The sequence below is a fragment of the Lithobates pipiens genome, unplaced genomic scaffold (assembly GCF_037356315.1).
Source record: "Lithobates pipiens isolate NorthernLeopardFrog02 unplaced genomic scaffold, aLitPip1_a1.2 Scaffold_16, whole genome shotgun sequence".
Classification (NCBI taxonomy): Eukaryota; Metazoa; Chordata; class Amphibia; order Anura; family Ranidae; genus Lithobates; species Lithobates pipiens.
Window position 1 is genome coordinate 320635956 of NW_027507748.1, and position 24438 is coordinate 320660393.

Sequence of the window (24438 nt, forward strand, 5' to 3'; positions counted from 1 at the left end):
TTAAACCCCATATTTCTCTTGTATGTGACAGTGAAAGGGACATTAAAAGTCCAATTTGTTAGAATGTCAATTATCCTTGCTATGGTTTTAGGAATGTAAGAGGAAATAGGACATACAAATAAGCAAGTGGATCGTATTTTTAGTGCATGTGAACACAGAACTCCCTTGGCATTGCAAAAGTATTCAGAGTTTAACCAATTCTCTCGAATTACTCAACTAAAATTTTGTTCTCGTGGTGTTATTTTTACTAAGGAAATGAAAGTCAAGACCACTTACAGCAAGGTGCTATCTTATGTTGCAATTTCAACTTTAAAAAATTAGGTGTTTTGTTTTTTTCTCTGGGTTTCATCGGACTACCAAACCATCTCCCTTCTCACAGCTGGGCAACTCATGTTTTTTGCATTCCAGATGTGCTTTCATCTCCTGCTCCTATACTTCAGTCTCAATGAATAAAGCTGCATCCTCTTCCTAATGATAAGGGGCCTTGCTCACAAGGCTCTGTCTATTTTGTACAGTGTCTGAAGGAGACATTGTCATAAGAGAAATGCAGAGACTTCCATTGCTGGTTTTTCCTTCTGATCAAATATACAGGGTTGGACTTTTCTAACCTTTATACCGTATATACTCGAGTATAGGCCGACCCGAATATAAGCCGAGGCCCCCAATTTACCCCCAAAAAAACTGGCAAACTTATTGACTCGTGTATAAGCCGAGGGTGAGACATGCCTGTCCATCCCTGTGTGTGTGTCCGTCCATCCCTGTGTGTCCGTCCATCCCTGTGTGTCCGTCCATCCCTGTGTGTCCGTCCATCCATCCCTGTGTGTGTGTGTCCATCCATCCATCCATCCCTGTGTGTGTGTGTGTGTGTCCATCCATCCATCCCTGTGTGTGTGTGTCTCCATCCATCCATCCATCCCTATGTGTGTGTGTGTCTCCATCCATCCATCCCTGTGTGTGTGTGTCTCCATCCATCCATCCATCCCTGTGTGTGTGTGTCCATGTGTGTGTGTGTGTGTGTGTGTGTGTGTGTCCAGCCTACCTGTGTCCCGAGCCTGTGTCCCGAGCCTCCGTCCCGTGCCTTGCCTCCGTCCCGTGCCTTGCCTCCGTCCCGTGCCTTGCCTTGCCTTGCCTCCGTCCCGTGCCTTGCCAGGATCGCCGCTCTTCGTCGGCGCCTCGGCGGCCATTCTAAAATTCAAAAGCCGCGCCTCCGCCTTCGCCTGTGATAGGCGGAACACTGAATTTCCCAGCAGCCTGTGTTCCGCCTATCACGGACATCGTCTCATCCTCGTCCGTAGTACGAGGATGAGACGATGTCCGTGATAGGCGGAACACAGGCTGCTGGGAAATTCAGTGTTCCGCCTATCACAGGCGAAGGCGGAGGCGCGGCGTTTGAAGGGTAGAATGTCCGCTGTCTGTCTGCTCGACACGCTGATCGAGCAGGCAGACAGCGATGACTCGAGTATAAGCCGAGGGGGGCACTTTCAGCCTCAAAAAAGAGGCTGAAAATCTCGGCTTATACTCGAGTATATACGGTACTTGCTTTGAGTCAGTGACTTTTTTGTTTAACTTTAACACATACCTTGCAACTAAGCACTCTAGGAGGATGTATTTTACCATGTGGCACTCTCAAGTCACAACCCATAGTGTGCTCCACTGGCCATAGATGACCAGTAACCAAAGCCAAAATGTTAAATCATCAAAATCCAATCAATCGCTCAGCCAAAAAAAGATTATACAGCAGACACAATTTCATCCTTTTAACTGTAGACCAAGAATGAGGCGTTTCCTGAAAGTGCCACAATCCCTAAACAAAGATATATACAAAGAAGTTGCCCCAACTGGATTTTGCAGGCATTTCAGGGAATATCAAATGCTACCAGTGAAGTGCAGGACAGCTACAGCAGTATATATTAAAACCAAATGGAAGCTGCTGTCATTTACTCGACCAGTCTGGGGTCACATCAAAAGCCCACAGGAAACCCCAATTGGAACACACTGGGGTAAGGGATCATACTGGGATGTACCACCCAAGTTGTAATGCCAGGGAACCAGAAGTAATCTCTACCAAAAGGGTCTCATAAGAAATATGTACATATTCGCCAGTACACCATGGATAGTCTAATACGTCCAAATCTTTATTGAGGAATGATCACATCACAGAAGACATATTGCAACTTTTTGGAGTTGCACAGGACCACTTCATCACACGCCTGACAAAGGGGTCCTGTGTGGATCCGAAACGTTGCACTATGTTCTGTGATGTATTCATTCTTCAATAAAGATTTGGACGTATGACAATCCATGGTGTGTTGGCGAATATGTGCATTTGATGTGCGATTTCTCCAGTCCCAGCTGGTTGTTGCTGCAGCACCTGTTACTCCTAAAGTGTGGAAAGTGTTCAATGGGAAGGTCGATGCTACTCATCCAAAAGGAAAACCTTCTCTGATGTCGAAGGGGAATGACCTGCAATCCCATTCCCTTTTCACTGTAAGTCTAATAAATTAGCAACAAGGAGAATTTGCTGTACTGCATTCTTTGAAGAGGTTTCCCAGCTTCCTAAAAAATTTGGGAGAAAGATTTACTCAAAAATAAAAGGAACATTATTATACAGTACAGCTTGCATGTAACAGACATATAACAAAGATATTTAAAGGGAAAGCCTGCACGAGTTTGGGTGAAAGTCACAATATAGTTGAGAGAGACTTGCTATCTAATGTTCATCTATCCGTAGTATAATGCCAAGTACACACGATCGGACTTTCCGCTGAAAAAAAAAAAAAACATGGATTTTTGTTCAAAAGTTGTTGGCTCAAACTTGTCTTGCATACACACGGTCACACAAATGTTGGCCAACAATTATGAACGTGGGAACACAGTGACATACAAGATGTACGACGAGCCGAGAAAAAGGAAGTTCAATAGCCAATGCAGCTCCTTCTGCTCGATTCCGAGCATGCGTGAACTTTTGTGCGATGGACTTGTGTACACACGATCGGACTTTCCAACAACAAAGTTTTGTTTGCGGAACATTTGTTGGTGGAAAGTCCAACAGCAAATGTTCGATGGAGCATAAACATGGTCAGACTTTCCAACAAGCTCACACCCAACATTTCCCGTCGGAAAATCCGACCGTGTGTACGCAGCATAAGTCTGGGTTCACAGTTTTGTGAATTGGATGCGTGTTTCTTCGCATCCAATTTGCATGACAAGAAACTGACCGACACTCAATGGAGCCAGTTCACACACCTCCGGGGCGGCTGCGGTTTGCAATTGAAAAGGGTCCTGTGCGTCTTTGCTCAGTTTCAGTTGCCAATTCAGGCAAAAATTTGTCCCGAAAACAGAACAGGGACGCACCGGACCCCTTGCTGCGAATCGCGGCCACAGCTAGTATAAATCTGGCCTAACAAATACATTTTGTTCCAATTTTCTTCTATACTCATCTATTTTTAACACATTAATGTTCAAGTATAAATAGCCGTCTACTTAAGCATTAGATTAATTTAGTGGATGGGAAGAAATGGATGGATTGGAGTCTTTCCCATCAACCTAAGCTACGTGCATCAAGCTGGTCTACTGAGGATCAAAAAAAAACACATCATACTATCGAGCTCCAAGTGGTAGGACAGACAGTCGAAGAGGGTGTTACCTGGATTTAGACCTAGTGGTTTGTGTTATTTCGCTGTTGGGGATAAGGCTGCTTCATGTGCTTGGAGGATCTCATCCTGATATGCTTCAACAAGCGTGTTCTTACCCATTGAAATATTTGTTATGAATACTTGCGCTGAGTTTTGAAAACTTCCTGCCTTGTATTACCGTTAAGCGGTATTTAAGGGGTGCCCTTATTTATACATAGCCCAATGTATCTCAAACTCCAAGTCAACTAAAGTCCTACATCTCTCCTACAGACTCGGTTCACACTAGTCCGACTCCAAAGTCACGCCACTTTAAATGCAACTTTGGGATACGACTTTGATGTGACTTTATGCATTCTGTGGCATTGAAGTCATTTCAAAGTCAGACCAAAATAGTACCGGATCCTTTCCTAAAGTCAGACAGACTTATGTAGTATCAGTTAAGACTACTCTCATAGGGAAACACTAAATTTCACGGGACATCTAACTTGAAGTCTCACAAGTCAGATCCCAGCCTTACTCTCCATGATGCGTTCCCTGTAAACTGTACTCATTTTCTGCAAAAAAAATTCCACCAATGGCAATGTGCTACATAACTGGCTAATCTTCTCTATACTCACTAACTGTAAGAAATTAACAGCAATTTACAGTTATATTGTATCTGTTTACACACCAATCTTTCATTCGCAGACTTAGAATGAATTAATGTCATCATTCCATGTAGTTTAGTCACCTACTGTAAGAAATAGTCAAGTGCATTTTCACTGAGCAGTGTGTTTGCCATAATAAAATAAATAAAAATGAATATGTATGTATGTATATATCTGCACAATTAATAGTTAAAAAAATCGTGATCTCGATTCACCCCTGTCTATTGCAGAGTTTGCGATTCTTTTATACAAGTGGAGAGACTTATCTGCCCACTCAGCTGTCAAAAGAAAACATCCAGGCAGTCTGCCAAGTTTTCAGCATGAAACATTGTAACTAACTCTTCCTTCTTAGATAAAAGGGATAACCACCTGAGTGTGTGTGTGTGTGTGTGTGTGTGTGTGTGTGTGTGTGTGTGTGTGTGTGTGTGTGTAAATAAAAAATCCAGGCAGTCTGCCAAGTTTTTAACAATGTGTAAATGCAGGAAGTTTAACCACTTCAAGTCCAAATCTTTTCCCGACACTTGTTTCTTAACCACTTAAGGACCGCTGTATTGCCATTATACGTCATCAGAATGGCACAGGCAGGCACAAGCACGTAGATGTACGTGCCTGCCTTCCAGCGAGTGGGGGGTCCGATCGGACCCCCTCCCGCTGGATACGGCGGTCCGTTTCCCTCCAGCAGCGATCCGTGATGAGGGGATGGCCGTTGGTTTCTGGCCACCCCCTCTGGATCGCTCCTGGCCAATGACGAACTTCCTCCCACTGTGTATTGTTTACACAGGAAGGAGGAAGTGATGTCATTCTCCTCGGGGCGGTCTTTTTGACCGGACTACGAGGAGAAGACTAATAGTAAGTGTGCACCAACACTACACTGACATGTAGGTACACACAGGTACACAATTATTTTTTTAGGTTCACCGCCAGGTTTTTATATCGCTAGGTACCCCGATATACTACCCAATAATGGTTTTAACATCCTGATTGCCCCTAGTTAACCCTTTCACCCCCTTTTGCCACTGTCACTAAGCGATCATTTTTCTGATCGCTGCATCAGTGTCGCTACTATCGCTAGGTAGCTAGTTATTTTTTTAGGTTCACCGCCAGGTTTTTATAGCGCTAGGTACCCCAATATACTACCCAATAATGGTTTTAACATCCTGATTGCCCCTAGTTAACCCTTTCACCCCCTTTTGCCAGTGTCACTAAGCAATCATTTTTCTGATCGCTGCATCAGTGTCGCTACTGTCGCTAGGTAGCTAGTTATTTTTTTAGGTTCACCGCCAGGTTTTTATAGCGCTAGGTACCCCGATATACTACCCAATAATGGTTTTAACCCCCTGATTGCCCCTAGTTAACCCTTTCACCAGCGATCACAGTATAAGTGTCACTGGTGACGCTGGTTAGCCAGTTAGTTATTTAGGTTCCCCGTCAGGTTTTTATATAGCGCCAGGGACCCCCATATACTACCTAATAAAAATTTGAACCCCCTGATTGCCCCTAGTTAACCCTTTCACCACTGATCACCGTATAAGTGTTACGGGTGACTCTGGTTAGTTTGCTTTTTATAGCATCAGGGCACCCACCATTTATTACCCAATAAAGGTTTAACCCCCTGATCACCCGGCGGGTGATATCAATTAGGTTTTAAGGTCAGGGTCTGCGTCGCCCCAGGCAGCGCTAGGTTAGTGCCAGTACCGCTAACACCCACGCGCAAAGCATACACCTCCCGTAGTGGTATAGAATCTGAACAGATCAATATCTGATCTGATCAGATCTATACTAGCGTCCCCAGCAGTTCAGGGTTCCAAAAAAACGCATTGTTAGCGGGATCAGCCCAGATACCTGCTAGCACCTGCGTTTTGCCCCTCTGCCCAGCCCACCCAAGTCCAGTATCGATCAATCACTGTCACTTACAAAACACTAAACACATAACTGCAGCGATCGCAGAGTCAGGCCTGATCCCTGCGATCGCTAACAGTTTTTTGGTAGCATTTTATATTTAAATCCGGAAGTCAGTGCTTGGTTTTCGGGGTCCCGTACGTGGCTAGACTCCCAAAAAGTCCCCCACATGTGGTATCCCCGTACTCGGGAGAAGCAGCAGAATTTATTTTGGGGTGTAATTTGACTTCTGCCCATAGCATGTGTGAGCAATATATCATTTAGTGACAACTTTGTGCAAAAAAAAAAAAAGTTTGTAATATTCCCGCAACTTTTGGCAAAATATAAAATATTCCATGGACTCAACATGCCTCTCAGTAAATAGCTTGTGGTGTCTACTTTCCAAAATGGGCAATCAAATACCATCAAAAGAAAGCTCTATTTGTGGGAAGAAAAGGACACAAATTTCGTTTGTGTGCAATATTGCATGACCGCGCAATTACCAGTTAAAGCAGCGCAGTGCGAAATTGGAAAAAGACCTCTGGTACTTAAGGTGTTTATTGGTCCGGAGCTGAAGTGGTTAAGTTAAAATCAATATTTTTTTGTTAGAAAATTACTTGGAACCCCCAAACACATATTTTAGCAGAGACCCTAGGGAATTAGATGTCAATTGCTGGAATATTTTATGTCACGCTGTATTTGCCCAGCGATCTTTCAAATGCAATTTTTTGGGAAAAAATACACTTTAACCACTTGACCACTGGTCACTTAAACCCCCTTCCTAACCAGACCAATTTTCAACTTTCAGTGCTCTCACACTTTGATTGACAATTACTCAGTCATGTAACAATGTACCTATATGAAATTGTTGTCCTTTTTTCACACAAATAGACCTTTCTTTTGGTGGCATTTAATCACTGCTGAGTTTTTTATTTTTTGCACTATACATCAAAAAAGACTGAAAATTCAGTAAAAAAAATAAAATGAATAAAAATAAAAATATTCTTTGTTTCTGTTAAAATTTATTGCAGAGTATTGGCAAGTATTGCACAGTGTTGTAGAGTATTTCACAGTATGGGGAGAGTATTGGCACTGAGCAGGCGTCATCTCATGATGCTGGTTGCTCCCTCCCCTCTCTGTACCGATCGGTACAGTGGGAGGGGAGAGATGGCAGCAGCGCTGTGGGCTGGATGTGTTGTGCCCACAGCGCTGCTGCCATCTCTCCCCTCCCACTGTACCGATCGGTACAGAGAGGGGAGGGAGCAACCAGCATCATGAGATGACGCCAGTTTGTTTACATGTGATCACTCAGTCATTTGATTGTTTACCGCGATCCGTGATGCGCCAGGTCTTCAGGACCCAGTGGTCACGGATGTTTGCGGGAGCGTGCAACAGTCTGGGAGGATGTCCATGGATGCCCACCCAGAAAAACACGACCGCGCTGTAGTCGTCTTTCGGCTATGGCGCGGACGACAAGTGGTTAATGAATAATAAAAAAAAAAAAAAAAAAAAAAAAAAAAAAAACACAAAACAAACAAAACAGTAAAATTAGCCCAATTTTTTTGTTTTAATGTGAAAGATGTTACGCTGCAAGCAGCTACACAGGGGGTACATTATTTTCAATTGATCTTTCCAGTTTAACCACATCAATACTGGGCCCCCTTCCTTCCCAGACCATTTTTCAGCTTTCAGCGCTCTCGCACTTTCAATGTCAATTGTGCGGTCATGCTACGCTGTAAGCAAATGATTTATTTTTTCATTTTGTTCTCACAAATAGAGCTTTATTTATTTTGGTGGTATTTATTCACGACTCAGTTTTGTATTTTTTGCGATATAAGCGAACAAAGAGCGGAAACACAAAAAATATATATTTTCTTTTTATAAAAAAAAAAAAATCCAATAAAATCGAATTTTGCCATAAATTTAAGCCAAAATGTATTCTGCTACATGTTTTTGGTAAAAAAAAAATCTCCATATAAATCTCTCTGCATAATAATTGGTTTGTGTGATCACGGATATATGTACGCAAATGATCTTGTACAGATGTGTGCAGGTGATCACGGACATATGTGTGCAGATAATCATTGGGACATGCGATTTTAGTGGGACATATGTGGGAGACATGTTTTTTTTATTTGGGGACATTGTATGGGGAAATTGTGTTTACAGTGCGTTTTACACTAGGTTGGTGATCAGTGAGTAAAAAGCTGTAAAAAAAAAAAAAAAAAAACAGCTCATATTCACTGATCACCAGCCGGCTACAGAGATCTGCTCTCCTCTCCTCACCAACAACTTCCATGTGAGGAGAGGAGAGCCAATTGCCAAGCAACCGGCTCTGTGTTTACATCATATGATGGCTTTGATTGGCCCTCCTGATCACATGGCCGCGTCCAATCATAGAGCCCTCCTGCCGATCAGAGATACACCGTGCCCGGGCGACACGAGTGCATCGGGATCTCGCCGCTGCGCGCCCACACGCGATCCCCCACCTTCTGAAGGACGTTCCTGAAAGTCCACTCACAAGGAGAGAGCGCCCACCCGGCCATATATGTATATTGACCAGGTGGGAAGTAGTTAAAGGATAACTATAGGCAAGTTTTGTTTTTTTTCATTTTGGATAGAGTAAAGGAGCGTTATAAGATTTTTTTTTTTTTAACACCATCTGTATCCCATTGTGGAGATTTCCCTTCACTTCCCATCTCATAGCCAAACAGGAAGTGAGAGGAAATTCCTACAAATTAAGGGAATTCCTTGGGGACCCCCAGGTCACCAGAACTAGTGTCTCCATTGGAAGATTACCTCTCGGTTACTTTTCTGGGGATAACCCAAAATTTGCCTGTTTTGCGTTTACTTTTAATGATAATGGTAAACAGGACAAACAGAGAAGGTAAAAATTCCTTAATGAGGACACAGACCACAATAAAAATTGACAGGGGTTCTATTCTATCTCTACTCTAGCCAAAATAAAAAAAAATTTCCTTTAGTTATACTTTAATGCTGGCTACATAGTCAATAACATTACCAGTATGCTTTTGATACCAGAGCACCTAGAGCATATCTGCACAATCCTGGGAAACACCTGTATACTCCATACAGAGTCCCAGATGGTAATTGAACCAAGGATTATAGCACTGCAAGGCCATGGTATAAAACCACTAAAGCCGGCCAAAGACTGAGCAATTTTCTTTCTGAGCCATTGTGTTATCCAGGTTGGGGAAAAGGGGGGGGGGGGGGAGCCGCCCCACCGGGAGAACACAGCAATAATTACATGTAAAATCTGACAGGCTGGTGGTACCCAAGTTAATCAATTGATCAACTCGGGTACATTCAGCCTGACCATACATCGTTTGAATCTCGGCTCAGCAGGGACCGGTCGAGATTCAAACCGTCTATGGCAAGCTTAAGCCTCCTTCCTGACCATCAAAGGGCTCATTGCTGTAGTTCAAATTAAATACCTTACAAGCAAATCAAAAATCATGTAGAGAACACAAAAAGGGCCATCTGTAAAATAGAAGGAGCAGGATTACTAACTGTTCTTACAATATGAAAATTATATCCAAGCATCTCTGACTGCTGGGTGACATAAAAGTGCCACTAAGTGCTTGCAATCACACTGCATATTATTTTGCTGTCTAGGCCAATTTTGATGCACGTCCCATTACGGCTCATTTATGCAACAACTTTTTAGTACACTGATCATGATTAGATATTCCATGCATAGCAGAAGTGGAACTGAATATTACATTTCAAATATGAAAAAAAAAGTGCGATGATTACTAGTCCAACATTACCCCTAAAAATCAGACAGCTGACAACTATAGGAATGTTATGCAATGCCAAGATGGCACTGGATATCTGTCTGCAGTTTATCCTAAGGGCATCTGAGTGCCTGCAATGCGTGGGAGATGTTACCAGGGGTTTTAAGGCCAAAATAAAACCAGAGGCATAAGGAAAAAATGAACACAGCCCACACTAATGTAAAATCACAGCTTACAATGTCCTAGCCTAGCATTTGCTCTTCCCGTTTTAGAGGTGTAAATACAGTCTACTAAACGCTTTAACAAGAAAATTAGGAGCCCCGCTTACAATGTGATGTGGGTCTAGATGCCCCCAAAATGTTCATGTGCATACAGGATAGTTAAAGCAGCACTAAATAATATACTTATTCTCCAAAAAGAATCCAAATACATTGAGTACATAATGGCCTCTAATCTATTTTTCATGAAACTGTTTCTTGCTGTGTTTTTCTGTCTTTTTTTAATGTCTTCCATGAGCTCTTGAACCTCTCCTTTACCTTTCTTCACCTTCTAGGAGGAAGGCACATTATGGCAACAGGGAAAAAAAAGATTTGGAGGAGAATAACAGCAAAAGAATGTGCATTTTTGAGTCAGGAATTCATACATGTGTAGCACCCTCCTAGTTAAGCTGCTAATAAGTTGAGGTCATTTTTATTTATTTTTTTACGCCTCTGTAGTCAGAAAACAGGATTTGATTGCTTTTGGCTGTTCTGGGTTCTGCTAGCAGCAGGCTTCACTATGTCACCCCTGCACCCCTGGTCGAAACGGTGATCAGCAGGGTGCTGGAGGTGTGCATAAATAGCACAGGGCGAGAGAGACAGGCGAGAGACAGGCGAGAGACAGGCGAGAGACAGGCGAGAGACAGGCGAGAGACAGGCGAGAGACAGGCGAGAGACAGGCGAGAGACATTGTTGCCGTTTGACCTCTTTTAGGAGAAACTGTTCTTTATATTCCTCTTTTCAGCAGTAGCAGCCCGTCCATTGGGGGGACATTTTTTTTTTAAGCACGTGATTAGGGCCAGGGGCTCTAATAGGCTTCAAAGAAGGGTGGGCTTGGGGCGCAGAGCACTGTGCTCAGAGCCCAACCAGATGTGTCACAATAGCAAATGAATATACGCTAGTCTCACACTGATACTCATCCTGGCCAATCAAGAAGTGGGTCTGGAGACCAGCCATCCAATTGGCTGAAAGGCCAGGTGATCCTATTGGAAGCCTAGGAGGAGGGAGGAGACACGGCGGAAAGCTGATGTTATGCAGAGGAGGAGGAGATGCCCGCCTGCATGAGTGCTGCCCATCCAGAACCTAGATGGGGTAAGTGCGGGACTGCATGACCGAGCGTGGTGTGGGGGGGGGGGGGGGGGGGGTCGGTTGTCCCAGTAAAAAAAATTAAAATAAAAACCAGCAGCCACTGGTTTCCAATGTCGGATCCCCATGTAGCTGCTATGTCCACATCCTCTTGCACTAGAGACCTACCTTGAAAAGATTGAGCACTACTAGAGAAATGTCCTCAGTTAAAGTTAACACCAGTTCTGGTTCAAGGCTCAAAACTATACTTTATCCAAGTTCAAGCGTGGAGAAACTGCTAAGCGCCGGGCTGCTGTGCATCCAATAGGGAACAGAACCTGGGACAAACTGTGAGAACAGCTCAGGGTCTATGCTACACTTAAATAGAATTTTCTTTTTTAAACCAGAGTTTAGCATAACATAAAAACTTTTTTCCGTCTGTTCATCATTATTTGCAACTTTCTTGCTTGATAAGCAGTTTGTGCACTCAAAAATATTGCAAAAATAGCAGCACACTCAACCTATATTAGAGTGCATCTCTAAACTTTTTCTTTTTAAAAACTTTACATAGCGTATGGATTCATAAGATTGCAAAAAAAAATAAAAAGTTTCTTTATCACATTGAGGAAGAGAAACTACAGAAAATTGTGGAAATTTCTCCCTGAGGAAAGATTAGCTCTTGGCTGGCACTGGAACAGGCGATACCATTTGACGCTCACCCCTCTATTTCTGTTCTGGTGACAAATGTTAAACTTTTGAAGCTCCCATCAGTACTTGGCCTGCTCAGAATGGATACCAAGAGAATTGGGAGGGCAAGTCTCCTAAGGCATCTAACCAAAAGGTGCAATTGCATTTTTTAATAATATATGTCCATTTGTATGGGTTGTAAATACATTTCTAGGGCCCCGAGCATTTTGAGGCTTTGTTAACAGTGCTTCGTCGCTTGACATTACTCTACCATTACATTCAATGCTGCCAAGTTCACCTCGGATTGTAGTGTTGGTTGAAAAGGTAAATAAGCTTCTTTTGGGACATAGCCAAATGCTTTGACCCAAACAGACTTCAATGAGAGAGTGTGCAAAAATGCACCTTTCTGCACGTTTTTCTAGCTTTACATTAGCGAAAAACTGGAGAACGCACACACAAAAATGATCTTAAAATGCATGCAAAAGTACTCCCCCAAAACAATAAAAAAGGCACTGCAATGAATATAAAAGAATACATTTACCCTTCAGGTTTATAATAAGTACAGAAATGTAGATAGATGTCTGTTAAAAAGCGTATTCACCAAATTAACGTGTTAAGGTCCTTTATGCTGTATATCGATACTGCGATTTTTAAATCAGAACGCAGCACAAACCTGCCAGCGACATTTATTGTCATCCTAATGATGAAATCTGCAGATGATGTAACCGCTTATTTGAATAGCAAAAGCAAATAATTCACAACACAGTGCAGAAATCCAGACTAAGTACATAGACTGTGTAAACGGCGTTTAAATTCTGGACACATCAGTATAAAGTGGGAATCTTCTTTTATAACAGCATGACTTATAGCATCCTCTTAGCAACTATTCACAAAGTAACAATTTGCTTAGAAGTAAAAATGATAGACAATGTTTTCATTGTGCAACACCTATTATGGATTTGGGAGTTTTGGTAGTTAGTGAAAGCTATCTTCATCACAAACCCAACGTCAAGAAAGGTTGGCCATTATAGTCCAACACTTGTTACATGTACACTTATAGTGAAAAAACGTGTTTGTGTTATAAGACAAAAAGATCTGAAAGCTCATTTAATGCATTTGGGTAATTTAAGGTTCATCAAAAAGGGGTCACAACCAGTATTATAAATCCTTGTCAGCTTTTACATTTCCCAGGCTTCTCTTGGCAAACCAGCCTTGTGTGTGGTCATTTCATCAAGTCATGCATAATAATGTACCAACTACAGTATGTATTGCCTAGTACAAAAGGAGAACTTTTATTACAGGTGCCATTTATACTTTTGCGTTCTGTTCTCAAAAAGCTACTTGAAATCTGTTCTAGGGTTTAAAAAAGGCCAGATGGAAAAGGAAGCATAAGCATGGAGAAGTTGGCAACCCTCCAAGTCACAGGAGGTGTCTTCGGGAGCCAATTAAGACATATCACAATGCATGTCGAAAAAAATAAAATAAAATCATAATTATAAAATGTAACTCAAAATATATACATACACACACACACACACACACACACACACACACAATATATATAATATACACACACAGTTTCTCACAAACGTGAGTACACCCCTCACATTTTCATAAATATTTTATTGTAGGTTTTCATGCGACAAAACTGAACAAATTACACTTTGCTACAATGTAAAATAGTGAGTGTACAGCTTGTACAACAGTGTAAAGTTTCTGTCCCCTCAAAATAACTCCACACACAGCCATTAATGTCTAAACCGCAGGCATCAAGAGTACATCCCTAAGTGAAAATTTTCAAATTGGGCCCAATTAGCCATTTTCCCTCCCCCGTGTCATGTGACTCGTTAGTGTTACAAGGTCTCAGGTGTGAATGGGGAGCAGATGTGTTTAATTTAGTGTTATCACTCTCACTCTCTCATACTGGTCACTGGAAGTTCAACATGGCACCTCATGGCAAAGAACTCTCTGAGGATCTGAAGAAAAGAATTGTTGCTCTACATAAAGATGACCTAGGCCAGTGATGGCGAACCTTGGCACCCCAGATGTTTTGGAACTACATTTCCCATGATGCTTATCCACTCTACAGTGTAGTAGAGCATCATGGGAAATGCAGTTCCAAAACATCTGGGGTGCCAAGGTTCGCCATCACTGACCTAGGCTATAAGAAGATTGCCAAGACCCTCGAACTGAGCTGCAGCATGGTGGCCAATACCATACAGTGGTTTAACAGGACAGGTTCCACTCAGAACAGGCCTTGCCATGGTTGACCAAAGAAGTTGAGTGCACGTGCTCAGCATCATATCCAGAGGTTGTCTTTGGGAAACAAATGTATGAGTGCTGCCAGTATTGCTGCAGAGGTTGAAGTGGTGGTGAGTCAGCTTGTCAGTGCTCAGACCATACGCCACACACTGCATCAAATTGGTCTGCATTGCTGTCCTCCCAGAAGGAAGCCTCTTCTAAAGATGATGCACAAGAAAGCCCGCAAAAAGTTTGCTGAAGACAAGCAGACTAAAAGATGGATTACTGGAACCATGTCCTGTGGTCTGCTGAGACCAAGATACTTTTATTTGGTTTAGATGGTGTCAAGCGTGTGTGGCAGCAACCAGGTGAGGAGTAGAAAAATAAGCGTGTCTTGCCTACAGTCAAGGTCTGAGGCTGCATGAGTACTGCCAGCACTGGGGAGCTACAGCTCATTGAGGGAACCATGAATGCCAACATGTACTGTGACATACTGAAGCAGAGCATGATCCGCTCCCTTTGAAGACTGTCCTGCAGGGCTGTATTTCAACATGATAACAACCCCAAACACACCTCCAAGATGACCACTGCCTTGCTAAAGAAGCTGAGGGTAATGGATTGGCCAAGCCTGTCTCCATGCTATTACCTTATAGAGCATCTGTGGGGCATCCTCAAACAGAAGGTGGAGGAGTGCAAGATCTCTAACAGGAGTGGAAGAGGACTCCAGTGGCAATCTGGGAAGCTCTGGTGAACTCCATGTCCAAGAGGGTTAAGGCAGTGCTGGAAAATAATGGTGGCCACACAAAATATTGACACTTTGGGCCCAATTTAGAAGGTTTCACATAGAAGTGTGCTCACTTTTGTTGCCAGCGGTTTCGACATTAATGGCTGTGTGTGGAGTTATTTTGAGGGGACAGCAAATTTACAATTTATTTATATATATTATTTTTTTTTCCAGAATTTTTTTTTGCCTTCACAAACTCTGTTGTCTGCCATTTGTTCTCAAAGTCAATGGAACAAGTTGACATGTCCACTCATAAATTGTCAGGTTATTACTGCGATGAATGAAATTATGAATAAGGAAAAGATGTCAAAGAATACAACTATGTTTATTCTACTATAGTGCCGCTTAATTAAAATGTTTTTGAAAACAATTATCCTGGATACCTTAGAGACAGAGCAAGAGCAATCTTGATACACAATAGGCAACATAAAGTAAGATAAAAGATATAATATAGTTGATTATATTGCTCAGCATAAAGAACCACATTCAAGGGATTAAGTAGCACAGACTATTACATAAAACAGACCACAGCAACCATAACACTGGTGAAATCGAAGGAGTTATAAAGACTGAAAAGGATATCTTCCACATAAAGAGGTTTTGTTGATGAGCTCCTAAATTAAAGGGGTTGTATAGGTTTGATTTTTTTATGTTGTACTTCCCTCCACTGTGCAGCTTGTTTTGCACAGTGTGGCCCATAGGATGCCTTAAGGTAAAAAAACACAAACCTTTACATCCCCTTTAAGCACGTACCTTGTTCCACTAAAGTCTCACTGTAGTAATTACAAAAATCTATCTTCCTCCCGAAAAGTACATGTAGCATTAAGATCAATTGTGAGCAACAGATAAAAGCATCAGTAAGCTATTAATGCTTCTCAAGGAGACACTGCAACTGTGCAAGAATCAGAAAATTCCTAAATTAATGGTAAATTGGGAAAATTAGCCAAACTTTGTTTACAGACGTCTTTAATGGAGAAACATTTTTGACTATTTTCAATGTAAACGATTCTAAACGCAAACACGGCATGTAACTGTGGCACAACAGATATTTTTAAATGTTGGTTACCATGTCAAGTTAAATCGTTCTGAGAAAGTAACTTGTGTTCTCTGTAAAGAGCTACTAAAACGCTTTTTTGTAAACTTGCAAGGCAATGTCATAGTGTGCTAGTATGCATTGTGCCATTACTTATATAGCCAGGGGGCCATCTGGAGAGGTCATTCGGAGGCCCCTACCCTTGTGACATCACTGCCTGGGACATGATGAGGCGGTGACATCACAAGGGCCATGGCCTCTGGATGATGTCACCAGGTGGCCCCGCCCAATGGCTATATAAGTAATGGCACACGGTGGACCCAGCATTACAGCAGGAGAAAGCGCCGTGAGAACATCGCAAGAACAGAGGGAGAAGATAAGCCCCCCGCTCACAGACCCCAAAAACCACCGGCCAGGGTTGTCTGGAAGAGGCCCTTATCCTCATCAACATATTTTTTTTAAATTTTGGCGAGGGTTCCCCTTCAAGATCCTCGGTGCACAAGCCGCACCAAAAGTCGGATCATTATGATCCAACTTGTGGTGTGACTTCTATTCAAATCAATGGGCTATCATAGGGAACCAGCGTTAAGCCGCGTTTAGCAGCTTTTACAGCTCTAACGCTGAACCTCAGAACGCGCTGGCCCTGAGTTTTTTTTACAGCTTGAAAACGCCTATGCCACTTACAGCACTTGTGTGTGTGTATGGACACATAGAATAACATGGAGAGTCTTTTTTTTTGCAGCTTAAAAAAAGGTCCAACGCTGATAAAAGCAGCTGTAAAGACATCCTGTGTGCATGAGGACTTAAAGCGGAGTTCCACTAATTTTTCTGTTTATTAAAAGTCAGCAGCTACAAAAAGTGTAGCTGCTGACTTTTAATAAACACACACTCACCTGTCCCATGGTCCAGTGATGCGGCCGTGCAAACCCTCAGTTCTTTCCCCCACCTCACTATTGTGGGCATCCGGCTGTGACAGCTTGCGGCTTCACAGCCAGGTACGATTCGCACTGCACGTCCTGAATGGCCGAGCAATTGGAGGGAGGGGAGAGGAGGAGTTGCCTAGGCCGCACAAGTGGGAACTGGGTTCCTGTCAAAAAATTAGGTACCCACCCCCCCCCCCCCCCCCCCAAAAAAAAAATGACATGCCAAATGTGCCATGTCAGGGGGTTAGGAGTCCTTAAAGCAGAAGTTCCACTTTTGGATGGCACTCCGCTTTAAGGCCCTTTTCACATAGTCTGTCCAATCAGGTCAGCCTGTCAGTATCTCAGGTTGACCTGATCAGACCCCACAGTCTATTCTATGGAGCGGCGAATGTCAGCACACAAATGTACACTAACGTCCACCACCACCCTATCCTGTTCACCCAACACAGACGGATGGTGGTCCTATTCCCCATCCATCGGGTGGATTTGATGGAAACGGACAGGTGGCCCGTTTCCATCAAATTGCCCCATAGTGGAGGAGAGGACAGTGTCTGCTCTGCATAGCGGAGCAGACACGGACCTGTCATCCGCCTGCTCATTAGAGAGATCCCTCCCTGAGCAAGTGGCGCCTGTGTGAAAGGGGTCTCAAACTTATTTGCATCTGTCAAGGAGCCATCCACTTGCTTAGATCAGGTCAATAAGGTAAACACCATTTTGCCCATCTTCCAGAAGAATCGGGTAAAAGGTTGTGGCTCTGAACATATCATTTTGGCAGGTTGTAGATGGCACAACAGAAAATAACTAGTACCCAATCACACAGAAAATATATTTCAATCGTCTTAGATGAACAGTCCTATTTAAGAATAAAAAATTAAGCATCTAGGTTAAAAATAAGTGCATCTTCCATTTTGCCAAGAGAATTTTACAGGCAGAATAGTTTGGCTTCAACTTTGGCCTTTAACAAACAAACACTTGATGAAAAGGACATCCATGCAATTCACTGAATAAAGCCCAGCAAAGAAAGGTTGTTTGTGCTGATGCCAGCAACAATTTGTTTCCTCAAAAACAGCGTGGCAGACACATTAGTGGAATCGTAACTCCAGATAAGGATGAAACTAAAAAGATATTACTCTAATCTTTCTATAGCTACTGTAAAACTTTAAGCCACCTTTAAACATCAGCCCCTGAGGAAACACAGTGTTGGAAAGAGGTGGGTTAGCATTACATTTTTTAAATAATGGGGCACATGGTATCCATATACTTGAAAATTCAACCATTTGTCACAACCAAAATCCAAATAAATTAGTATAATTGGGCATAGTTTATAGATGAATGTGGCCTCAGCCAGCGCTGTTCCACTCACCGGGGCTTGGTCACATTCATCTACATGCTAATACACTGGGTTGGCGAGCAGTGGTCTTTCTGCGCTTTCATCCCTAAATGGTACACGGATGCCAGCTCCCTTCACTGCAACTGGCAGGGAGATCTCTGTCTCAGCTTAGAGCGGCACTGCAAGTTTCATTTGGATCACCGGGCATACTATATGTTCTGAACCACAAGAGCAAAACGTTTAACTGGGGCAGCTTATATTGTATATAAATGCAAAACTTTTTTCCTTTTCAATAGAATGGCAAGGGATTAAAGTATTTATTGCTATCTGTGTCTCAGCTATTGGAAATTCACCCGTTTGTCTAGTGGCCACTACCATCTAGACCTAGAGAAAGGAAAAATCCAAAATATCTTGTCACCAGAGAAAGAAGTGCCAATCACTGGTGCCCTATGGCATATATTGTGTGGCCTTTGAAGATAGTAGTCTGTGTTTTAATGTTTACTCAAGCCAATGAAGAAAATACTCTTTAGACTGGCTTCTGGTTTGGTTTAGGTCTTAAGACAGTCATACATTGATTGAAATTTGGAAGGTTCAGCAGGCACTTTGGTTGTACAGAGTCAATCTACCAGTCAATGTTGGTATAACCACTCTGTCAGGTTTTCCTTGCTAGATCAGCACCGCAGGCTATAGCTGGCAGCGCTGATCAGTGAAGACTTTTGCTGTCAGAATACAAAGGCTCAGCAGTGAGGATTTCCCCATCCACATTGAGTGGGGGGGGGGGGTAACTTTTTTTTTTTCGTTCAATCCACTGGTTGAATGAAAAATTACTCATCTATGGGCTGTTTTACTCTTTTTTATATACTTTTTTTTCCTCCAATGCTTTATAATGTTGGAGAGAAATATACTGCATTTAGCAACAAGTAATTTTAAAGGGGGTTGTAGGGAGCAAAAATGTGAAAGTATTGGCTTGTAAAGGGGCTGTAAGATGTGATCTCTAGAGTCCGGTGTCTCTTTCCTCTATTGAAATGAAAGTCTGGCTGTTGTAGTAAATCTACACCTATTAGTAGTCACATCAGCCGTACTTGTTCTGCAATGTTGAAGACATTTTGTGGCTTGACCAAGCAACTTCTTCAGTTCTAATGAGTGTCAGGAAAACATGTCAGCATGTTATCCACATGGGAAGCCCCCCCCTTTATTTTTTTGTTTCCTGTCACTCATAAAAAAAACGGAAAAAGCAGCGTGGAGAAACCAGGAAACGTCTTCAACCGTACAGAACAAGTCCAGGTAAATGTGACTATTGCTAGATATACCATGACCTGGATAAATGAGAACCTTCACCGACACAGTTATCGTACAGTTCCCATGGTGTAGAATAGCGTTTCCCAAAGCTGTCCTCAAGTTTCACCAACAACTCATATTTTATAGATATCCACACAAGTAACTAAACCAAATTGCTGAGACATGAGGTCACTTCACCTGTGAATATATGTGACATTACCAGCAAAATATGCATTGCTGGTTGGTCCTAATGAAAAGGTATGGAAAATACGGATGTAATGTCTGCTTAAGCTGGGTAAACAAAAACAAGCAAAACACAACAGTGCTTTTGGTGACCACAGACAGTAATAAGGTTTTGGACATGTGCCAAGACATACCATACCTTGTAACATCATCCTAACGTTTCCGAGCCTGACCAATCGCCTATTTATTCATTCTTCACCTACTTCATCTGCAACAATTGTTCCAGTTACATACACTATATAATTATCACCGAGTGCTGGAATTCTTGGTATTTGGTCTTCTTTAGGCATGACCACAGCCAAAAGACGATCGGCAAATATTACCAATTCTCATATGCCATGTCATGTAATGCATTGACACCCCCGACCTCTCTATTACCTTGTGCAACAAAGGCCAACAAATTCCAACCAAGACAATAGCCTTTTCCCCTTGAAGGAGATGTCAGTGGATTCTGAAAATCCACAGGAACCAGCAATCACATGTCTATGAGTATATTTAGCATTGACTCTGGTTACGCAACTATGACATTCTGAAATACAACATCCTTTTTATCTACTGTGATAATTCATTTTCTCCATAGAACTGGAGTTTTCAGGGGAGTTTCATGCAGGCTTGGAGTGCTAACATCACTTTACATGTCTAAAATGAATATTCTTTGACATGAAATATGAGAAAAGCATATCCTTCTATAGAGTGCATGTATCTCAATTGGTAGCACTAAGTTCCACTTTTATCTGCTGCTTCATTCCTCTGCTATCAGCATGAATCCCTTCAGACAAGTTTTCCTGACACCAAGAGAAAAATGGTGACAGGGGAGGGACCTCCAGCTGAATGACAGCCTTAGCTTTGTTCCTCTGTGCTGTGTGGAAGGGGTCTGTCTCTTCCCTCCAATCAGCTTTCAGAGCTCTCCTCACTGAGCACTGCAGTGTGTAATTTCAGCTCTCCGTCCTTTTTCTGAACTCTCAGACAAGCTTTAAAAATTTAGATGTAGAGAAGAGAAGACTGCAGATAGAGAGATACAGACATGTGTAGGAGGATTTGTTTAAACTGATAGACTAGACCAGCCTTTCGTAAACCTTTTTTACCCAAAGGCAGTGGTTCCCAACGTTCATCCACATGTACCCCCAACCGGTAATGTTTTGGAAATTGAATAAACTAGGAAATCCGACACCAACTTGACTGATGATAAAATGGTTCAAGCTTTATTCAATATCCATCAAGACATAAAAGTATTCATCATATAAAAAAAATTGGAGGAGTTTCTACCCCAACCTTAGTGCCTTAGTCATAATAAAAAGGGGATATCCCTTAGATAAATTAGCGGTCATACATACCAAGCCACTGATTTTCAGCACTTGTGCAAGGCGAAGGAAACCCTGAAAAACGTGACCTGTTGAGGAATACTTGAGGACTGGGGTTGGGAACTACTGTTCCAAAAGAACCCTTGAAATAAATGTTAGGTCTCATGGAATGCCTGCAATTCATTGGAGGTCTGTGAAGAAAATGCCACTTACATTAGTGGTTAAAATGCCACCCTTACAGACTAATAAAAAAATAACTGACATGGCATTGGTTCCAGAACTTTGCAGGCATCATCAAAGAAGAGGTTAACCAGCATTGGCTCTGGAATTATGCATGCACCATCAAAAAGGAGGTCAATCAGCACTGACTCAAGAACTATGCATGCACCATCAAAAGGGAGGTCAATCGGCATTGGAACTATGCATGCACCATCAAAAGGGAGGTCAATCAACATTGGAACTATGCATGGACCATCAAAAGGGAGGTCAATCAACATTGGAACTATGCATGGACCATCAAAAGGGAGGTCAGCCAGCCTAAAGTGGAACTTGACCCAAAAGAGAAAGTTCTGCTTGCTGGCATCCTCCCCCACATGTGGCCCTTTTTTGGGGGGGGGGGGGAGCGAATACCTGGATTTTAAAAAAGGTACCCACTCCCACTTCCGGTCAGATGCGCTGTGACGATCTCAGCCTGGAGTTTGCGCACCTCCTTCCCCTGCCACCTTCTCAGACACATCACAGGTCTCAGACTGTGGGACCATTCACAATCACGGTGTGGCTCATGCATGTGCAGTAAGAAACCAGCTATGAAGCTGCAAGGCATCATTGTCGGTTCCCCTTAAAACAGGGGCACCTGCACCCAAAGCCGACTGAAGAATCGGTTTGGGTGAGGACATTGCTGGAACCCCGGACAGGCTTGTATCCTTATATTACAAGTCTGCAACTACAGTATTTATAGCTGCTGACTTATTTATTTTCTTAAGGGGGGGTGGGGCTGGAGCTCCTCTTTAAGGAGCCCCCTACCAACCTCTGGAGGAACCCCTAGCAGTTAACAAGACTCTGGTTAACCTACCAACCTCTGGAGGAACCCCTAGCAGCCAACGGGACTCTGGTTAACCTACCAACCTCTGGAGGAACCCCTAGCAGCCAACGGGACTCTGGTTAACCTACCAACCTCTGGAGGAACCCCTAGCAGCCAACAGGACTCTGGTTAACCTACCAACCTCTGGAGGAACCCCTAGCAGCCAACAGGACTCTGGTTAACCTACCAACCTCTGGAGGAACCCCTAGCAGCCAACAGGACTCTGGTTAACCTACCAACCTCTGGAGGAACCCCTAGCAGCCAACAGGACTCTGGTTAACCTACCAACCTCTGGAGGAACCCCTAGCAGCCAACAGGACTCTGGTTAACCTACCAACCTCTGGAGGAACCCCTAGCAGCCAACAGGACTCTGGTTAACCTACCAACCTCTGGAGGAACCCCTAGCAGCCAACAGGACTCTGGTTAACCTACCAACCTCTGGAGGAACCCCTAGCAGCCAACAGGACTCTGGTTAACCTTCCAACCTCTGGAGGAACCCCTAGCAGCCAACAGGACTCTGGTTAACCTACCAACCTCTGGAGGAACCCCTAGCAGCCAACAGGACTCTGGTTAACCTACCAACCTCTGGAGGAACCCCTAGCAGCCAACAGGACTCTGGTTAACCTACCAACCTCTGGAGGAACCCCTAGCAGCCAACAGGACTCTGGTTAAGAATGGCTGGACTAGACAAAGTATTTTTTAAGTTGGAAGAAGAAAAATCCCTGTCTTTGAGACATCTGGGAATTGAAATTCAAATCCTGTAGCAGCTACAGGGTGAGACACACAAAGTATATCTTCTTTCAAAGCCTGTTGGTTGCGAGGAGGGGGAAAGAGGGACGGTGGCCCCCCTCCGCCTGAATCAGTCTATTGTGTAGTCTTCCTCCATGATGACTATCTGGAGCATTGTATGCTTAAAGGGGGAAGAAGAGAGCATGTATTTTAGTGTCCAGTAGAGGAATCTGCAGCGTCATTAGGGGGCACAGAGCTAGAAGCAGCCAGGCTGTAGACTATTCTCTAGCGGTGACCTCACCCAGGCTGCGGAGGGAGTGGGCTGGCATATGCCATAGCTCTGCACAATCTCATCAAGATGCACAAGTGATGGTCACCATGCATGATCAGCCAAACTCTAAGCACCCATCAATGCTGAAATCTAACAAGTAACCATAATCACTCTGCACCGATTGCTTCTCACTTCCCAAACTCCAGCACTCCTAGCATAGCTGAGGATCTTTATTGATAAGGAGCTTTACCTGCTGTGTGTTCCTCTGGTGTGGTCTCCCCAGTCTGCTTGTCCATGTCCTCAAGTGGAAACACAACTAGGGATCGGTTGTCTTAGAGTGCTAGCTCCTCTGGTTCTGTTTGTTTGTTTTTTTTCCAGGATCAGGGCTGAGATTGATGCAGTCTCATTCCTAAAGGCAACAGGATCCGATTAACAGTTGTGGAAGAAAGGCTTCATCACCACCAGGGAGGGAAGAATCTTGTCCAGTCCCCTCCCAGCACACACACAGATAAAGCCAGGGTCTGGGGAGATCTCCCTGCTCCTTTGTTGGGGTGCCTCTTCCCCCACCCCCCCCAACGATGGATCACAACTTCCCAATCCCTGAGCACAGATAGGAGGAGAGCAGCTGATGGAAAGGCTATTGTACAGACACTGTGTAACCTCTAACATAGGAGCGTACCAAGTGCGCCGGAGAGGGGGGGGAACCACTGCCCTCCTACATAACATTAAAGCTGCTTTTTCCCCTCAGGACTACAGTTCAGAAGCCCAGCCCAGCTGACGACCGCTATTCTCACATCACACGCCGCTCTAAGTTCCAGTTTAGTTTATGAAATGAAGAGGTGGGCGCTGAGATGTACGGCCCCCCCTTTTCCGGAGATTGGTTGGTGCTGTCAGCGTGTTGAGACTATCTAAGGAAAGTTGCATTCTTTCAGAATTGGGAAGCACAGATGGTGACTCATTCAGTCTGGCTCCACACACCCAGCCCAGTGCGGAGGATCCAGGCAAAGGGGATGCACACAGCCCGTGTACTCACTGCGCCCGCATCATCCCGCTCCCAGCATTGCCTATGGCCAGCCGGGAGGAAGAGCGCGGTGACGTCACAGCGCTGCTCATCACTGCCACACACAGGAGCTGAAGTGACCCCGCGGATGGCGGTAGTGTGTTCTCCGATTACAGTGGTCACTTCACCATCTTAAACAACTATTATTACCCACAGTGGGTTTCTTTTTTTTTTTAGCTTAATACACTTTAACCACTAGCCTACGGCTACAGGGCACGTTCTCCCCCTTCCTGTCCA

At 43.5% G+C, this 24438-nt stretch overlaps 1 protein-coding gene across 3 annotated transcripts in view; it reads right to left on the reverse strand.

The window, feature by feature from the left end:
* MAP7D1 (MAP7 domain containing 1) overlaps positions 1 to 24183 on the reverse strand; it is a 153617-nt gene extending 129434 nt beyond the window's left edge. For 2 of the 3 annotated variants that reach the window (XM_077481703.1, XM_077481701.1), the window contains exons 1-2: positions 23392 to 24183; positions 21094 to 21251 (exon numbers count right to left, since the gene is read on the reverse strand). In XM_077481703.1, the coding sequence (XP_077337829.1) occupies positions 21094 to 21244 (151 nt within the window). In that variant the 5' untranslated portion in view covers positions 21245 to 21251; positions 23392 to 24183. The remainder of the gene's footprint in view (positions 1 to 21093; positions 21252 to 23391) is intronic. The other variant, XM_077481702.1, reaches the window with a different exon arrangement.
* Positions 24184 to 24438: the final 255 nt, after the last annotated feature.